Source organism: Myxocyprinus asiaticus, chromosome 1 (genome assembly GCF_019703515.2).
Source record: "Myxocyprinus asiaticus isolate MX2 ecotype Aquarium Trade chromosome 1, UBuf_Myxa_2, whole genome shotgun sequence".
In the NCBI taxonomy this organism is placed as follows: Eukaryota; Metazoa; Chordata; class Actinopteri; order Cypriniformes; family Catostomidae; genus Myxocyprinus; species Myxocyprinus asiaticus.
Genome location: NC_059344.1, coordinates 22,260,071 through 22,279,570, shown reverse-complemented (window position 1 = coordinate 22,279,570; position 19,500 = coordinate 22,260,071). Strand labels below are relative to the sequence as shown.

The 19,500-nt window shown below is 37.9% G+C and overlaps 2 protein-coding genes across 3 annotated transcripts in view; both read right to left on the bottom strand.

Annotated features, from left to right (window-relative positions):
- Positions 1-630: 630 nt before the first annotated feature.
- si:dkeyp-75h12.7 (uncharacterized) lies at positions 631-9,720 on the bottom strand. Its single transcript, XM_051711457.1, has 8 exons — positions 9,591-9,720; positions 7,987-8,070; positions 7,737-7,857; positions 6,579-6,736; positions 5,807-6,018; positions 5,439-5,607; positions 5,092-5,201; positions 631-3,081 (listed from the first exon to the last, which is right to left on the bottom strand). The coding sequence occupies exons 2-8, from the start codon at positions 8,036-8,038 to the stop codon at positions 2,638-2,640; spliced, it is 1,266 nt and encodes a 421-aa protein (XP_051567417.1). The 5' UTR covers positions 8,039-8,070; positions 9,591-9,720; the 3' UTR covers positions 631-2,637.
- A 96-nt stretch (positions 9,721-9,816) lies between these two features.
- The window catches only part of LOC127448573 (dual specificity testis-specific protein kinase 2-like), a 43,971-nt gene continuing 34,287 nt past the window's right edge, over positions 9,817-19,500 (bottom strand). For both annotated transcript variants that reach the window (XM_051711252.1, XM_051711327.1), the window contains exons 6-10: positions 19,079-19,169; positions 18,214-18,297; positions 15,010-15,096; positions 14,730-14,832; positions 9,817-11,245 (exon numbers count right to left, since the gene is read on the bottom strand). In XM_051711252.1, the coding sequence (XP_051567212.1) occupies positions 10,167-11,245; positions 14,730-14,832; positions 15,010-15,096; positions 18,214-18,297; positions 19,079-19,169 (1,444 nt within the window). In that variant the 3' untranslated portion in view covers positions 9,817-10,166. The remainder of the gene's footprint in view (positions 11,246-14,729; positions 14,833-15,009; positions 15,097-18,213; positions 18,298-19,078; positions 19,170-19,500) is intronic.

Below are 19,500 nucleotides of genomic sequence, written 5' to 3'. Positions count from 1 at the left end.
GCTATATAAGATCATAAATTCAGATGTCACTCAACAGGAAATATTAATACAATTAAAAATGTTAATAAAACGAATATCGTTGCCTTTCCTAACCACATATCTTTGTGAGACATCTTCCTCAACCGTGATGACAAAATACAGTGCACAACTTAATGTGGAGGATGACACCCAGAATTGACAAGCTCTGCAAGGAAAGACAGTTTTACCTTGTTTTCTCACTAGGACAAGCTGTGCACATTTATAGTGATGTTAAACTGATGTTCCATGTTGTATAATTCATTTTTAAATTATATGTTTTGTGATTTAATTATAATTGTAAGTTTGAGATTATTTTGCAACATGCATTTCCCTGGTTTGTTTGCCTATTTGGTCTGCGGGGGCCACAAAGGGATGTACCATACACAAGGGGGCCTCACACTGAAAACATTTGAGAACCAATGAACTATACAGTAATGAATTGTTATAATTATTATCTTCACAAAAATCAATCAATAATCAATTGTAATTGATGAAAAAAAGCACAACAACCAAAACATAGCTATATTGACAATCCTGGTACATGAAGAACACAGGTGATTTTTTGGACTATTTTGTTCAGAAGCAGTGCAAAACAGGTTTATTTTAGTGTTTTTATTAAAGCTTACATACACATGTGCATGCATGCTTGTTGTTTTACAGGGTGGTGGGTTGTGGTTTATTAAAACCGAGCTGAACACATGCAGACATTTTTTCCATTCTGCTACATGTGGTCAACAAGAAACTTGACATTTAAAAGCAGACTTATTTGTTGATTCTGATGGCAGGGTATATCAAAGCTTTGGAGGCGAAATATTTGCCACAAATGGCTTCTGGAAAAGTCTAGTCACAAAACAAATTTCCAAAGCAAATTCAAATAAATCTAAACCAAATTTTCCTTCACTGTTTTGGTCCCAAACATACATGATCGTATAAAATTGAACGTGTATGTGCTGAAATACATTTTCCAGAACCTAGCTTCACACTCCGTTCCTCAGAGCATTTCCATGAATGTTCCAGAGAATCGGCTACATCAGCAGAAATCGTGCACCTTTGCGCGGTTAGCTGCGAGACATGGTCTACAGAAAATGAGCGTCAAATGGGGCAACTCGGAGTCAGAGGTGAAAAAGATGGAGAAAAAAATAAAAAATGAAAACAATGAATCAAGCCATACATCAACCATACCATACTCGCAGTTGCCCAAAATATGTTTTTATTCATAAGGGGTCATACCCTCAGAGACACTGAGAGATTTATATTACTCTGATTTCAGTGAGTCATTAGACTACAGGGGGTATCCCAAACAAGCACGTGAAATGTGGAGTGCTGTAATTGTAACTGCGATTTACACATGACGTGACCCATATGCTTAACCGACAATAGAGAGTACATGTGATTAACAGTTTATGTGACCTAAAAAGTCATGTAAGAATTCAGAATAGCATGCCACATTATTAACTATGAAAATAGTTCATACTTTTATTAATAACAATGGGCAGAAGTGTTTTACAGTAATTGTTTTACTTTTAGTTTGATCACTTTTACGGGTTGAGCATCAGTCGTAATAGGAAGAAATTGCATGGACCAGAAGTCATTCATCCAAATCAACTAACAGTACACTTATTATAGGGGCATTCTATAGTCATTTAGCTGACTTATAGTGAAATACAGTCATTAATTACAGGTTCAGTTCTCATGTAGTAACATTAACGGGCTCAATAGGAATACTGTAGTTCAAGCATCAACATAAGTGTGTTTTAGCATAAGTTACCAGCCCTGATCTTTGACCCCTAGGCTGCAATACTCAAAGCTCACTTATTAAACAGCTCAGATGAAATAAATTGGATGTTAAGTTCCGGACCGAGACATCTTACTAGAGACATGCTTTAAGGTTATTTTGTTATTTTGCTGTTATTATTATTTATCCCCTTTTCTCCCAATTTGGAATGCCCAATTCCCACTACTTAGTAGGTCCTCATGGTGGTGCGGTTACTCACCTCAATCCGGGTGGCGGAGGACAACTCTCAATTGTCTCCGTTTCTGAGACCGTCAATCCATGCATTTTATCATGTGGCTCGTTGTGCATGACACCGCGGAAACTCACAGCACATGGAGGCTCATGCTACCCTCCGCGATCCACACACATCTTACCATGAGCCCCATTGAAAGCGAGAACCCCTAGTTGCGACCACGAGGAGGTTACGCTGTGACTCTACCCTCCCTAGCAACTGGGCCAATTTGGTTGCTTAGGAGACCTGGCTGAAGTCACTCAGCATGCCCTGGATTCGAACTCATGACTCCAGGGGTGGTAGTCAGCACCAATACTCACTGAGCTACCCAGGCCCCCTGTTTTTATTGTTATTATTGAATGCATGTATATTTGTTTTTCTTCTCAACTTTATTCAAAAAATTAAACATTTGATCACTTATTATAAGGTCAGTCACCTCTGAAGACATGTGGGGTTATGTGCCTTGTTCAGTGGCAAAACTGGGCTTGAAATAACAACCTACTGGTAGAATCAAGTGAGTGTGAAACCAGACCAACGCTGTGGGGGGCACCGGGAACAATCGCACTCAGAATCGGACCGCAGCAAACGTGCCCAGTGTGAAAGTCCCTAAGTGTTAAGTATCTCCATACTGCTCTGGGTCATCAGCTGAAGTTTCTTCCCGTTTCACTCTCACTGAGCTCAGAGGGATGCTCGGGGTCTCCTCACTGTGATCCAGATCTGAACATCCTTGTCCTGCTTCTAGAACTGTTTGTGATGGCCATAGAAGTCCAAAACAATGATGTGGAGATGTACTTCCATCTGTTTCCAAGTCTATCGACTCCATAGCCAAGACCTCTGCACATTCCTCATAGTAAACTGGGTTATGCAGGGTGGGGGTTGTGTAATATCTAGTGCCCAAGCTTTGAAAGTTGCGGTACAATGACCGGCTGTCCGTGAGTATAAAGTCAGAGAAGGACACAATGGAAATCCTATCACTCTCAGAGCTCTCGTTGCCTGGCTCAGCCTCGCTGGAGGCAATAAAAATCTTGTTCTGAAGTTCCAGGTTTTGAAGTGATGCCTGAAATGCACAAGATCAAATATTTAAATTATTTTATTTAAAAGAACTAACCAATTTTTCTGAATTCAGTCAAACAAAACATTCTTAACAAAATTCTTATTTTCAAACGTAAGAAAATTTTGTACCGAAATGCTTTTTTGAAAAAATTGAGATCATTTTTTTAAATTATAAAAAAATTGTTTTTTATTTACTGTACTGTATATGCACTATATATGCCAAGACAGCGCCAACCCACATCTCAGAATAGCATTGTGAGATGATATTCTTCTCACCACAATTGTACAGAGCGGTTATCTGAGTTACTGTAGACTTTGTCAGTTCAAACCAGTCTGGCCATTCTCTGTTGACCTCTCTCATCAACAAGGCATTTCTGTCCACAGAACTGCTGCTCACTGGATGTTTTTTGTTTTAGGCACCATTCGGAGTAAATTCTAGAGACTGTTGTGTGTGAAAATTCCAGGAGATCAGCAGTTACAGAAATACTCAAACCAGCACATCTGGCACCAACAATCATCCATGCGATTATCTAATCAGCCAATCGTGTGGCAGCAGTACAGTGCATAAAATCATACAGATACGTGTCAGGAGCTTCAGTTAATGTTCACATCAACCATCAGAATGGAAAAAATATATATATAATTTGGACCATGACATGATCGTTGGCGTCAGTCAATCATTGTTTTGAGGAATGAAGGCTATACAATGCTTGAAATTTCCCACTTTAACCTTTTCTTTTTGTTTTTCTGTTTCAAAAGTCACTTTTTCTTTGCAATTCTTCCCATAAGGCCTGCACCTCTGAGTCTTCTCTTTACTGTTGTACATGAAACTGGTGTTGAGCGGGTAGAATTCAATGAAGCTGTCAGCTGAAGACATGTGAGGCATCTATTTCTCAAACTAGAGACTCTGATGTACTTATCCTCTTGTTTAGTTGTACATCTGGCCTTCCACATCTCTTTCTGTCCTTGTTAGAGCCAGTTGTGCTTTGTCTTTGAAGACTGTAGTGTACACCTTTGTATGCAATCTTCAGTTTTTTGGCAATTTCAAGCATTGTATAGCCTTCATTCCTCAAAACAATAATTGACTGATGAGTTTCTAGAGAAAGCTGTTTGTTTTTTGCCATTTTTGACCTAATATTGACCTTAAGACATGCCAGTCTATTGCATACTGTGATGACTCAAAAACAAACACAAAGACAATGTTAAGCTTCATTTAATGAACCAAATAGCTTTCAACTGTGTTTGATATAATGGAAAGTGATTTTCTAGTACCAAATTAGCAATTTAGCATGATTACTCAAGGATAAGGTGTTGGAGTGATGGCTGCTGGAAATGGGGCCTATCTAGATTTGATCAAAAATGACTTTTTTCAAATAGTGATGGTGCTGTTTTTCACATCAGTAATGTCCTGACTATACTTTGTGATCAGTTGAATTTCACTTTAGTGAATAAAAGTACCAATTTCTTTCCATAAGAGCAAAATCTGTACATTATTGCAAACTTTTGGCCACCTGTGTGTGTGTGTGTGTGTGTGTGTGTGTGTGTATATATATATAATATTTTGCACTTGAGAACATTAACAAATTCTTATCTTTTAGTTTTTTCTTTTTGTGAAGATTTTCCTGAATCCGGCTCCTAGTTTTTAATAAATTCAAATTAAAGCAGGTCCTCCAAGTTTTGAAGAACTCTTATGACAGTTACAAATGTTTTTTTCTCCAGTTTTTACTGATGCTTGGAATGATTGAAAATGCTTTGGATAAAAGCAGGTGAACTATCCTTCAGAGGCCATTCACACCAAATGCGTTTGTGCATCCGTTCGTGCTGTTTTTTTTTAATTATATTTCTATGTAAACATGCACAAGACGGACATTTTTGACCATTGCGCTTCATCATGCAGTTTTTTTTTATTGCTTTGAGGCACTTGTGTTCTGTTCCATTCTTTGCGTTGCATTTTGCTTTTTAGTGCAAAAACGTGTTTGGCCTGAACAGCCCGTTAGTGTTTGAAGTCCATTACCAAAGATTTGGGCAGGGGGCGTTCAGAGGATTCACACAGTCTCCAGAGCAGATAAATCACTGGACCAAGAGTGATAACAGCACCACAAACAACCACAACAATTAGGCTTTCTGGTGAAGACAAATACACACATCAGTTTGGCCAAACCACTGAACGCACACATATGCATAAAACTGAACTGTACAGTAGAAGGTATTTGCACCATTAAGGCCAATTTACACTGTCCCAATAAACACGGCTGTTGGGTTTTGTTTGGTCAGTCTGTCAACCCTGCTGGCGTTTGATGGGGGCAGTGATTAGCCTTGAAAACAAAAGTAAAAAAACATTGTGTAGATATGGCCGCATACCGATCTTTGCTGGTATGTAAACACATTGTGGGTGGCTGGGGGGTGAAGAGGCTCTTGCCACTGCTCCTTTAGATGTGAAGTTGGCCACAGCGCAGTACACTTGGCCTGGTATGAGAAATCCAAATTCCTCTTTGAATGGCGTATCCTCTACCACTACAGCAGTACGCGTCTTTAAGGAAAATGAACCAATTTGTGAAAAAAGTAAAACAACAGACAATCTTAGGAATATAGGGGAAATATAAAGGGAATCATAATAAATATAGGGGACAATATAAGGGAACTCTTTTATTCAATAGTTGTATTAAGACTTTTTTTAGTGTGAAAATTACATCTCTGTAACTTTGTTTTGTTGAAGATAGGAGTTGTACCTGTGTATCTGAGGGTTCATGTTTGTTGTACAGAGTGACTGTTGCTGAAAGTCTCAGAAAGTGAAGCCCATCTAGGGGGCAGCTGCAGTGCGTCTCCGCCTCTTTCTCCTCAAACCCACAGGTTATGGATGGAGCACAAGGAAAATGTACTGTCACCCAGAGGCGTTCATCCTCCATGGACATGGTAATGGAGGGGGGGCTGAATTCGGCAGCTTTTGGCAGGAGAGAAAAGGAATTAAACATGGAAACTTACAGTACTATGGACACTGGTAGGCTGTTTGTGGCATTTTGACAAAATCAATCATTGAAGATCCCTTCAATAAACTAAAATACCCTGTCATAGTCACTCTGTCCATTATTATTGGGCAACTTCCTGAGGAAGTTGATTTCACTACAAGTCTAGTCCCTATGATGCATATGTTAATAATTATTATTATATTATTACTGGTCTATTAATATTAATAGAATTAATTGGCACAATATTAATATAAATATTATCTAATAATTATGGTTGTATTATTACATTCTAATTATGTAGGAATTTAATTGCACACTGATTATCATCATTTGAATGTCTTTCTCACTTGATTTAGCCCAAAGACAGAGAAACATTAACATATTTCTGTAGTCCAAAGTTTCATTTCTTAACTATATTTGTGATTTCAATTCCAATCAATCAGCTTTGTGCAATATTTCGCACATTTCCAGTCTACATCAAAAATGGTACATAAATGTGAGCAGTTGTAATTTCACATGTTGATTCGGTACTGACTGTCATTTATTGGGTCACAAAATGTTTCATGCATCCAGTCAGGCTCTTCTGAGCTCAGTCTGATGTAGTTGTAGCCATGTAGACTAGGAAAGACACTTGACAGATTACAGCTCTGTCTGGAGATCCGAACGCAGTTGGAAACATATTGCCAGGATGTCCTGCAAAGTTTAAATACAAAATATCAAGAACACTTTATATAGATGCCAGGCGAATCCTTTAAGGGACAGTTCACCTTTGTTGTTCCAAACACATTTGACTTTCAATTTAGGCAGAATGTTAAATGAAGACCATTCCCTGATAGCACACATACATCCCCAGATGTCTATTTGATGTGTGCGTGTTTACATCTGGATGTCATATTTTTACGTTGTTTGTTCATCTGCAACATGACTACACGGCGTATTTCAATAAGCATGTCTCATTATGTCTCATCTCTTCAGCAGATCAGATGTCTTTGATACGTTGATGAATTAGAACGTTTGTAAATCTGATCTTTTAAAGATGATTAGCAGATGTTATTTAGAATATGAGGTTTACCAGATCTAAAAACAGTTATCTCAGAGACGTACGTGTGCTATCTGGGTTCACTTTCATTGCATCTTTTTTTTTCCACACAAAGAAAGAGAATGGTGACTGAGACATTCTGCATAACATCTCCTTTTGTGTACACGTAAGACATAAGAGTGAATAAATCATGTTTTAAAATTTTTTGGTAAACTATCCTTTTCATAAAAACAAGATTGGGCATGAACAAAAAATAAAAGTAAATCAAATGAAGAGCAGATTGAGCGCTTGTAAGTCATTTTCAGTTTTAGCTCAGAGGAAACCAGAAGCACGCCTAAAGTGAAGATAATATCATATCTGCTCTGGGTGCAATGAGCCTGGATTGCGTTTCACTTTGGTTTTTAGCAAAGCCACATGCAGTTTCACCTGTCTGCTCATTCTCAGTTATTTCTTTGACATCATTCATAGTCATCCCATGTTCAATTGTTTCTAAACCCCTTCCTTAAAAATCTGACTAATGCTTGTCTTAACACCTTCTTCCTGTTATAACTGTTCGAACCACATAAACCCATATATTTACATACATTGTCAAATGTTCCTTACTGATGGAACTCGCAGGTAGATGTGTGTGCAGAATTACATAGAGAAACCCACCAACTTGTTTTAGTCTGGACCGTGTAAGTTGTTTTAGGGTTGGCATCAGGGCACTTCCACTCAAGCTGGCATCCTAAATCTAGTGTACTCACTCTGGCCTTGCAGACAGGGAGTACACACTCTAAAGAAACACATATAAAAACATCCACAGGTGCAACATGTTCTTATCACAGACATGACTTGAAAACACGCAAAAAAGTAATGACAGAGAGAGACAAAGCTAAAAGTTTACACAGAACAATACACTTACCTATATTCAGCATCGACAGAAAGAACGAGAGGGTTAGAAGACTGGCAGGCATCCCCACAACAGCTCACGATTATATATGTATTTCTATAAATAAAAAAACACTAATTGAAAATAAAAGACATTTTAGGGAATTTTCCAGGTTCAATATAAGTTAGCTTAATCATCAGTATCTACGGCTTGTTGATTACCACAAAAATAATTTTGACTCGCCCCTCATTTATAAAAAAACAAAAAAAAGGTTACAGTGAAGCACTTACAATGGAAGTGAATGGTGCCAGTCCATAAACATTTAAATCCATACAGCAGTAAAAAGACAAGACGTAAACAATATACATGTTAACATGATTTTTTGATTACATTTGCAAACATAATTTTTGCCTATATACATTTTCTGTAAAGCTGCTTTAAAAAGATGAATGTTGTAAAAAGCACAATACAAATAAAACTTGACTACATCTGTGTAAACTTACCAATACAATACAAGAATGACAGTGTTTTGTTGTCATGAGAACAAAGTTCTAATATTGAATATAACTTTACACAGAAAAAGTCAGTAAGCAAATTTATCACACTAAATCATGTAAACACGTTTAAGGTTTACATATTTTAAAACTATGTATTTTAACATTTATGGACTGGCCCAATTCACTTAACTTTTATGTGCCTTACTGAAAAGAGGTAGTAATATTTTTTTAAATAATATGTCACAAAAGTCGTTAATTGAACTGAACATGTAATTGAAACTAGAACATTCCTTTAAGAAAGCAGCACCATTTAAACTTTTTCTAAAATGTGAAGAAAAGCGTTTCAAAACTTTTGACCGGTAGTGAGTGAGTGTGTGTGTGTGTGTGTGTGTGTGTGTGTGTGTGTGTATATATATATATATATACATACATACACACACACACACACACATACATACATACACACACACACACACACAGTACTGTGCAAAAGGCACACAAAATGTTTCACAAAAGCATTTGTCTTAAGATGGTTATTTATATCTTCAGCTTTAGTGTGTCAACAGGAAATATAAATGTTAAGACTCCCAAACATTACTTTTGCAAACAGAAAAGAATAGAAGAACATGGAGCCCTGTTACAGATGTCATGGCCCCCACAGAGCCCCCCACTGAACATCCTGTCAGTCTGAGATTACATAAAGAGACAGAAGCAATCGAGACAGCCTAATTAGATAGAAGAACTGTGGCAAATTCTCCAAGAAACATTGAACATCCTATCTGCCAACCACCAAGAAAAACTGTGTCCAGGTGTACCTAGGAGAATTGGTGCTGTTTTAAAAGCAAAGGTGGTCACACCGAATACTGATTTAGCTTTTGTATGTTTACTGGACTTTGTATGACATTAAGTGATAAATGAAAACTATTTATGGCATTATTTTTGAAGACATCCTCATTATGCAACATTTTTCACAAGTGCCTAAAACTTTTGCACAGTACTGTACATATATATATATATATACACACACACACAGTACGTAACATTGTCAGTAAATATACATGAACCACTACAAAGAACTACCAAGACAAAGTGTAAAAAAAAAAAAAAAAAAAAAAAAAAGTGCAATGCAGAAACATTTACCTTATAAAGACGAAGAGAGATTTAATAAGATGTTTCTGTCAGTTGGTGAGTGGAAAAAGTGAGAAGGGGACAGCTGTGTGTCACACTTCATGCAAGGCCACAAAACCACACAGGGACAGAACCCATCTGCACGTAGATAGAGAAAACAGGAGAAAAGTGCACAGAAACAGAGAGAGACGAAAAGCACTCTCGAGTTGAGACAACAGCAAAAATGAAGACAAAAATCTTAGTTTTAATCTCATTTAATGTCATTAATAAAATAATACATCTGACCATTTTTCCATCCTTAAAGTGTTTTCACAAACTTTCAAATAATTTTAAAAATAACAAAAATATTGACATAATACATGTCATTAGAAATGCGGTAAAGCCAATGGAGTGTTCAGGTTCAGAGGACTAGGGCATTTCAATTGGATCAGAACCTTCTCGAACAAATAAAGCATAGCATTTTTTTTTTTTTTTTTTACTCTAGAATTAAATTTTTCAGCTTAAGTTCAGACAACACATTAAGCAATAGCCTCCGTTTTAATTGATCACCTATATCACATGCCAAGGTCATATTACATGTCAACGTCATTATGTCCGCGTGCCAGGCAGAGCGATGTTTGGCTCTGTCGGTGAGGGTGGCAACGCTTTGCATAGAAGCCTTTTCCCAGCCGAATCACCATTCAAGTTCTTGTAAGGGTTTTGTTGAGGTCTGCGTGCACAAATGGAGGGGAAACTCATCCCTGCTAAGCAGCAACCAGAACAGGATATGACCTCATCCTGTTCTGGTGGTGTAAGTGGGGTTGTGGCGCCGTGGGAGCTGTTACTGCCGCATTCTACAGATTGAGTTACAGGCATGGTGCTGTTATTGTTGTCTAATAATGGTGGCAAACAAGGCGGTCCGTAGGAGACAGGGGAGCCCCAGTCATTGCAGAAGGGTTTGGGTGAAATAGGAACAGGGCCATCTGGTGTATCAGGAGAGCTGGTGCAGTCCATAGGCTCCTCTACAGCAGATCTGTTTATAGACGTTAACTCTAGATCCAACGGGAGGCCAGAATCGTCAGCTACAACTTCTTGACTTCTCATTTCAAGATTCTCTTTCTCGTCGTCCGTCTCTGGGTCTGAATGCCTAATGCCCTTAGTGGGTGTATCAACAAGCCCACTGTTATTAAGCAAGTCAAGAATACTCTCATTGCTCATGGTCAATACACTGTCCCTCCCCATGTCCAACATACTGAAGTTGACTGGATTTGTCTGATTTCGATTCAGTTCCAAAACACCTGTGTCCATAACACTATTTTTATTCTTGTATTTGTCCTTTTCACCACTGCTATGTAAAGGCTGGATATCTTCTGGTGTGCAGGGCAGTGATTGGCTACGTCTATGGAAAAAGGGTGGGGTCTTGTCACTGGAGGCGGGGCTGCCGGGGTCTGGGGGTGGGAGGGTGAAAGTGAGAGAAATGACAGACTTGCTGGGGGTGTCAAAGAGCTTGATGCGGCCACCATTGAGGTCTTGGCGCTGAGAGAAGGGGTTGACGCGCATCGGTGTGGCCTGTGTCAGGGGAGGGGTTGGAGGTGGAAGCATATCCGACTTGCTGCGGCAGAGACGGGGGTCAGCAGGAATGTCTAGAGAATGCTTTCGGCTGGAAGATGCTGTGCTTGGGGACAAGTCTGAGAAAAAAAAAAAGAGGGAGAGAGAGAGAGAACAAACTCTTAAGAAGGCTCAGAGATAAAGAACAACAAACATTACAGAAATGCAAAAAGTTATACTCTCTATAAATTTCTTGTTAATTTTTTAGTAATTAAAACACGATCAAGAATTTATTGTGACGTTTCCTTTCTTGATCGTGTTCTGCAAGCTATGGTAGTGTGTGGGATTTTTTTGCTTTTTTCTTGATAATTATATTTCTTCTTACACACCTACCTATGACTTTTCATACATTTTGAGCTGCTGTGTTTTTTAAAATAACAAGTTGCTAAGAAGTTCCTAAATAGAACTATAACATGATGTTTGTTAAGCTCCCATAAGTAGAATTTTGCTTCTATAACACCAATAATCCAATGTTTATCTAAGAATAAACAGACCAATTTGTTAAAATAAAATAAAAAACAGAAAATAGCAAAATCACAAACAAGATACAAGATTAAATTATTCAAGATAATTAATAAAATTTATATTTGTTTTACCCTGCCAAACCAAATATTGATGCAAAATATAAAAATAAAAAAGCAGCATGTGGAAAGACAGTCTTTATTGTCCACAATATTCTACAAAATCTTATTTCTCTTATAGACATGTAATTTTTGTTTTTTATGTTAAGAATCATGTTATTGATGATGCTTTTTTTTAATTAACTTTTTTTATTTTATTTGTCAAAGAATTATATTTCTTTGTAAATTTTACATTCACAAATGCAAATTTACTAACTGTAAGCCTCTCTTATGAAAAGAATTGAAACTTTATATAAACACAATATCAAAATCTGTCAATCACAGCTGTAAATCTCAAAACATCTGTAATATGTTCTAAATTCAACATTTTCACTTAAATTATGATATTCATCTACAGTCATTTGAAAAATGTCATACATCTTTGGTACCGTTATGTCTAAAATGACATTTATGTACTCTCCTTCTCTTTGTTTTGCCTTGTCTATATATTGTTTTGTGTTTATATTTTTTGCTGTTTCTCGGTGTAATTTACTGTTTATTAGTTTGAATTTTGTGATATGCACATGTTGTCTGTATGTGTATTTTTACAATAAAGCAAAGTAGTGAATCCATTCTCAACTTTAAAAAAGCAAATACCACTAAGATCAAGACTTAATCCCTCCATCCTTTGAAAACTTCCTGCACGAATCTGCACCCATCTTTTGTCCATGTTGATTTTTCTAAACAATTTATCTTCACAATATAGCCCATTTTATTTTTATTGCCTTCTCTTTATTGTTTTTATCAGAATCAGAAACAGAATAAGCTTTATTACCAACTGTTCTCATGTACACAAGGAATTTTTTTTGTGATAAGAGAAACAAGTGCACACAGAACATTACAGTGAGACACAGAATATTAAAAAAAAAAAAGGTAAGTTTTCTCCTGAGGTTCACTGTTATCTCCACTGTTTTGAGCGTGTTCAGCTCAAGGTTGTTGTGATCACACCAGACAGCCAGCTGTTCAACCTCCCGTCTGTATGCAGACTAGTCATCGTCGTGGATGAAGCCGATGACCGTGATGTCATCTGAAAACTTCAGGAGCTTGACAGTGGGGTCCTTTGCAGTTCAGTCATTCATGTACAGGGAGAAGAGCAGTGGAGAGAGAACGCATCCCTGAGGAGTATCAGTGCTAATAGTGAGGGTCCCGGATGTGAGTTTCCCCAGTCTCACTAGCCGCTGCCTCTGTTAGACAGCTGGCGATCCATTGACAGATTGGGGTGGGCATGGACAGCTGGATCAGTTTGGTTGAGAGAAGATCAGGCATGATGGTATTGAAGGCTGAACTGAAGTCCACAAATAGGATCCTTGCATAAGTCCCAGGTCTGTCGAGGTGTTGCAGGATTTAATGCAGTCCCATATTGACAGCATCATCCACAGACCTGTTTGCTCGGTAAGCAAACTGAAGGGGGTCTAGCAGGGGTCCAGAGATGTCTTTCAGGTAGGCCAAAACCAGTCTCTCAAATGACTTCATGACCACAGACTTGAGAGCGACAGGTCTGTAGTCATTAAGTCCTGTGATTTGTTTTTTTTTGGGGACCGGAATGATGGTGGAGCGTTTGAAGCAGCAGGGAACTTCACACTGCTCCAGTGATCTATTGAAGCTCTGTGTGAAGATGGGGGCCAGTTGGTCAGCGCAGACTTTCAGACAGGCAGGAGAAACACCGTCTGGGCCTGAAGCTTTCCTAGTCTTCTGTTTCTGTAAACTATGGTTTATCGTTATTGAATGATAAAAATGTCCTAGTAGGGATGCACATATTCTCACAGAAACTGATATATGATGTCACAGTAGCTGTGAGCTCGTCCAGGTCTGTGACTGCAGCTTCAAAAACACTCCAATCAGTGCAGTCAAAGCAGGCTTGTAGTTCCAGCTCTGCTTCATTGGTCCATCTCTTTACAGTCCTTACTACAGGCAAAGCTGATTTTAGTTTCTGCTTGTAGGTTGGGAGAGGATGAACCAGACAGTGATCAGAGAGTCCCAAAGCTGCTCGAGGGACAGAACGATATGCATCCTTTACAGTGGTATAGCAGTGATCCAGTATATTTCTGTCTCTGGTGGGGCATGTGATGTGTTGTCTGTATTTTTGGCAGTTCACGGGTGAGGTTAGCTTTATTAAAATCTCCCAGAATAATGATAAGAGGGTGTTGTTCCTCCATGTCTGTGATGTGATAAGCCAGCTGTTGCAATGCTGCATTCACGCATGCTTGTGGCGGCATGTACACGCTCACCAGAATAAACAAGGAAAACTCCCATGGCGAGTAGAAAGGCTTACAGTTGATGAAGAGCGCTTTTAAATTAGGACAGTACATCATCTTCAACGCTGTTACATCTGTACACCAATTTTCATTGATGTAAAAGCATTTCCCGCCGCCTCTTGTTTTCCCCCATGATTCCACAATGCGATCCGTTCTGAACAGCTGGAAGCCCGGCAGATGAAACGCGCTGTCAGGGATGGCTTCATTCAGCCAGGTTTCCGTTAGAAACATCCTTATTTGTTCGAGTGAGCAGAAGCAGTTTGTCTGTTTTATTGGCGAAGGAGAGGACATTCACCAGATGAATACTCGGCAGCTGAGTCCTAAAACCGCACTGACGAAACTTTACAAGCGCGCCGGCTCGCTTGCGTCTCTTGGAGCACTTGTAGAACCCGCTGCACCTCCAATTAAGATGTCTAATAAAACGTCCGAATAATCAAACACCTGCAAAAAATTATCAAGTATGCTCTGCCGAATATTCAGCAGTTCATCCCTTGTGAAACTGATTGGGAAAGAGTGACAAAAAAACATGACAAACAAACAAAAGTAATAAAAACGCTAGAGAGCTCCACACCAAAGCAACCATACTACTTTAAATTATATTGTAGAGCTGCATTTATTGTTTAATGTTGTTATTTTTTTCCCATCTCTGGCAATGCATTCCCTCTGCAGTCTTTTATCTGCTGACTCACCCTGAACGTCAGACTCCATATTTTCATGCTGCTCTCTATCACTCTCTCTCTTCTCCAGCAATGCCACCACCTCTGTGAATGAGGGCCGACTGTCTGGATTCATCTGGAAGCAAAACAGACAGACCGGGAAAAAAAAAAAAAAAAAAAAAAAAAAAAAAGGAGGCGGCTATGAATGTGTGCAGGTTATATTTAAAAAAAAAAAAGTATGTTATGAATAACTAATATAGCGGTCTCTCAAGCCAACAAATAAGTGCGTGCGTTCCCTTGTGTAAGGTCTTACATTGCAGCATATGACAGCGAGGCTGAAGAAATGAGGAGGACACTCTCCCACCATCTGCTGAAAGGCCTCCACATCCAGACCGAAGTCCTGAATGACAAAACGGACATCAATAATTACTCAAATCAAATATTATGTAGTATAAAGCTAAACAGGAATGTTAAATAACACCGTGTCATCCCTGCTTGAAAATTTTGAGCTATTTTGGAAATTAGTTTTGCAACACTAATGGTACTTATCACTTACATTGTACCATTCTTCATTTTATAATTCACTCTGAATAAAAGCATCTGCTAAATTAATAAACAAAGATTATAGTTTCAGATCTTTATTAGTGGCAGGAAACTATCTGATTTCTCACTTTTAACCATGATTAGAAGCAATGTGTCAAGAACAAGCTCCACGTAGATTATGAAATCAACTCAATATTTGGTCATACTAAAAACAAACAATTCTGACAATGAATATAATTTCGTGTTTGGGTGTACATGCAAGTACGAATCATTCTTTGAATAATATGTAATAGTATGACTATCTAACTGCACACATACAGTTGTGGCCAAAAATATTGGCACCCTTGATAAACCTACATTGTTTATCCTTTTGATCTCTCATTAAAAATCTAAACAGAGGGGAAATATTTCATTATTAAATAAATATTTTTTTCTCCAAAACGCATTGGCCATAATTATTGGCACCCTTTTATTCAATACTTTTTCAACCTCCCTTTTCCAAGATAACAGCTCTGAGTCTTCTCTTATAATGCCTAATGAGGTTGGAGAACACCTGGCAAGGGATCTGAGACCATTCCTCTGTACAGAATCTCTCCAGATCCTTCAAAGTCTGAAGTCCATGCTGGTGGACTCTCCTCTTCAGTTCACCCCACACATTTTCTATGGGGTTCAGGTCAGGGGACTGGGATGGCCATGGCAGAACCTTGATTTTGTGGTCAGTGAACCATTTTTGTGTTGATTTTGATGTTTGTTTTGGATCATTGTCCTGCTGGAAGATCCAACCATGGCCCATTTTAAGCTTTCAGGCAGAGGCAGCCAGATTTTGATTTTTTATCTGTTGGTATTTGATAGAGTCTGTGATGCCATGTATCCGAACAAGATGTCCAGGACCTCTGGCAGAAAAACAGCCCCACAACATTAAAGATCCAGCACCACATTTAACCGTGGGCATTGGGTACTTCATCTCTGTGCGCGCCAAACCCATCTCTGGTGTTTGCTGCCAAAAAGCTCTTTTTTTGTTTCATCTGACCATAAAATCCTGTCGCATTTAAAGTTCCAGTAGTGTCTGGCAAACTGAAGACATTTGAGTTTGTTGTTGGATGAGAGCAGAGGCTTTTTTTCTTGAAACCCTCCCAAACAACTTGTGGTGATGTCGGTGATGTCTAATATATATATATATATATATATATATATTTTTGAGACTTTCTGACCCCGAGTCCCAACTAATTACTGCAATTGTCCAGTTGTGATTCTTGGAGATTCTTTGGCCTCTTGAACCATCCTCCTCACTGTGCATGGAGACAATATAGACACACATTCTTTTCCAGGCCGATTCTTAAGATCTCCAGTTGATTGGAACTTCTTAATTATTGCCCTGATGGTGGAAATGGGCATTTTCAATGCTTTGGCTTATTTTCTTATAGCCACTTCCCATTTTGTGAAGCTCGACAACCTTTTGCCGAACAGCAGAACTATATTCTTCAGTCTAACCCACTGTGATTGATGATTAAGGGAATTTGGCCTGTGTGTTACCTCATATTTATACCCCTGTGAAACAGGAAGTCATGGCTGAACAATTTCATGTTCCTAGTCACCCAGGTGCACTAAAAATGTAAAATATGAATGGGAATTTCTAGGGGTGCCAATAATTGTGGCCAACGTGTTTTGGTGAAAAATATTTAATAACTAGATATTTCCCCTCTTTCAATTGTTTTACTTCAATTAAAGGTTAGATTTTTGTGAATTTTTTTAACGAAAGATCAAAAGGATAAACAATGCAGATTTCTTTTTACAGCCTTCTTTGATCATATTATCTAAGGGTGCCAATATTTTTGGCCACCACTGTATAATCATATTAAATACGAGGATGGAGAGGTCTTACACAAAAAATATAACTATGATGGATATAATCACATTATAAAACACATCAGCCTGAATAGGCGCTCTTAAACACTAAACATAACACACATTCATTGCCAGTGCATTACAATCCAGCTATCTTACACTGAGTGAACTCTGCCCCTTATTAAATTGAGCCAGTGTTATGTGACTGGTTACAATAGTTGACATCTGTGGGTCTGGTGTAGGGGTATAAAAAAAAAAAGAAAAAAAAAAGATAGTCAAAATCTTGTTTCAGAATGAAAATTCTCTCATCATTTACTCACACTCATGCCATCCCAGATGTGTATAACTTTATTTCTTCTGCAGAACACAAATTAAGATTTTTAGAAGAATATTTCAGCTCTGTAGGTCCATATAATTCAAGTGAATGGTGACCAAAACTTTGAAGATCCAAAGATCACATAAAGGCATCATCCATATGACTCCAGAGGTTTAATCCATGTCTTCTGAAGTGATATGACAGATCAATATTTAAGTCAATTTTTGCTTGAAATTCTCCCCCTTGCCCAGTAGGGGGCGATATGCATGAAGAATGTGAATCACCAAAAACAGAAGAAGAATGTAAAAGTTAAAGTGGAGATTGACTGAGCAGCGAGGAGAATTTATAATAAAACTTGACTTAATTATTGACCTTTTTCTCACCCACACCTTTCATATCACTCTTGAAGACATTGATTTAACCACCAGAGTCATATGGATTACTTCAATGTTGACGTGTGATTTGTGGAGATGGGATATTTTTCAAAAAAAAAAAAAAAAAGTGTGTTCTGCAGAAGAAAGAAAGTCATACACATCTGAGATGGCATGAGGGTGAGCAAATGTTGAGAGCATTTTCATTTTTGGGTGAAATATCCCTTTAAGCTAAACAACAGAACATAATGCAGTACTACAAAAAAAAAAAATTAGTAATAACTGAAACAAAAAAGTAACAAATCAGCATTAATATAAATTTATTAATGTAATATTTTAAATATTTAAGTACGTAATTATAATATAATTTAAACAAAAAAAGTTTTCTAATAGCAAAAATGGCTGAACTGAGCTTATAAGGTGCTTTGTTTCAGTTTTTCACCTCTGTCCTTGGCAGGAAGTCAGGATCTGCCTGAATCCGGCCAATGATCTCACAGAGAATGATGCCATAAGCAAATACATCCACCTGTAAAAGACCATATGCTTTTGTGAATCCTTTTGTTCAACTGTTAAAATGCATAGAATTATATTTTATATCTATCTATATACATATATCTCCAAAAGGAATTGAATATCGAATTGAATAAATATGGCACAAACAAAAACAAGACTGTGAGGGATAGACAAAATATTTTCAGTGTGTTGTACTTTTTATTTAGCGAATGGCTAAACATGCAGTATAAAATAATTGTATAATACACTGATTAATACATAAAATCCAAAATATGTTTAAGATATAAAAGTAGGAAAAAAGCATGCAAATATGATGAGCAAGGCAATACACAAATTAGTTAAAATGATCATATTTCAATGTCCTTCTCAGAACCAAATGACTAAAGAACTCAGACCTTTATTTTGAGTTTGCCAACTGAACATAAAGGGAATAAGCAGATCAAAATGTGACTACTTATCAAAATGTGCTTTACATTTATTTATTAATTTTACACTGACAATACATCTTTCCCAAAAATTCCAGTGGACAAACAACATGGGTTGTGAAAACGAGGTGTGACCTTTGACCTAAAGACAGTTCAACCCATTGAACAGACTAGACTGTACTTCTGTCCCTCACAGCCTTGTTTTGATTCTCATGAAATTAAAAATGCCATTTAACGCTGAGTAAGTTTCATAGTGGTCTAAATTTGAATCTGATATGCTTGCATAATAGCAGTAATCTGATGAGCTGTCTGGGTGAAAGAGTAATTTAAATGGTCTGTATCTGGGTAATCAGTCACGCCTTATCAAACCTTTTCATCATAGTGTTCTCCTCTAAGCACTTCCGGAGCCATCCAGTAGGGGGAACCGACTACAGCCAAGGTCTGTTTGTCCGCCTCATTCCTGAAGAAAAGGAAAAGCTGTTTCTTCCATTCATCTTTCATAATGATTCCTCATTTCCAAATTTCACACACCCCCACCCCCACCCACCCCAGTCCATTAACCCACACCATTATTAGGTGTGTGTACAAATAAAGCTACAGCTCTTCTCCAGTTCACTATTATAGTTGGCACACTCATAGCCTGCTGAGAGACACTTCCTCGGTTTTATTTTAGTCTGGGACAATACGAATACACTGGTCATAAATAGCCTGAGAGGAAGAGGGGAGATGAGAGAGAGGGGGAGATATAATTGAAGTAATGTTTTTCAGAATAAACACCATTTGTGGATGAG

What these genes read in the sequence shown, in the direction of transcription:
- si:dkeyp-75h12.7 (XM_051711457.1), bottom strand. Translation starts at nt 8,038, where the DNA reads ATGCCTGCCAGTCTTCTAACCCTCTCGTTCTTTCTGTCGATGCTGAAT. An exon ending in GTCCAGACTAAAACAAGTTG is followed by an intron (nt 6,737 to 7,736) that starts GTGGGTTTCTCT and finishes TAAACTTTGCAG; the next exon opens with GACATCCTGGCAATATGTTT. An exon ending in TTACATACCAGCAAAGATCG is followed by an intron (nt 5,202 to 5,438) that starts GTATGCGGCCAT and finishes TGTCTTCACCAG; the next exon opens with AAAGCCTAATTGTTGTGGTT.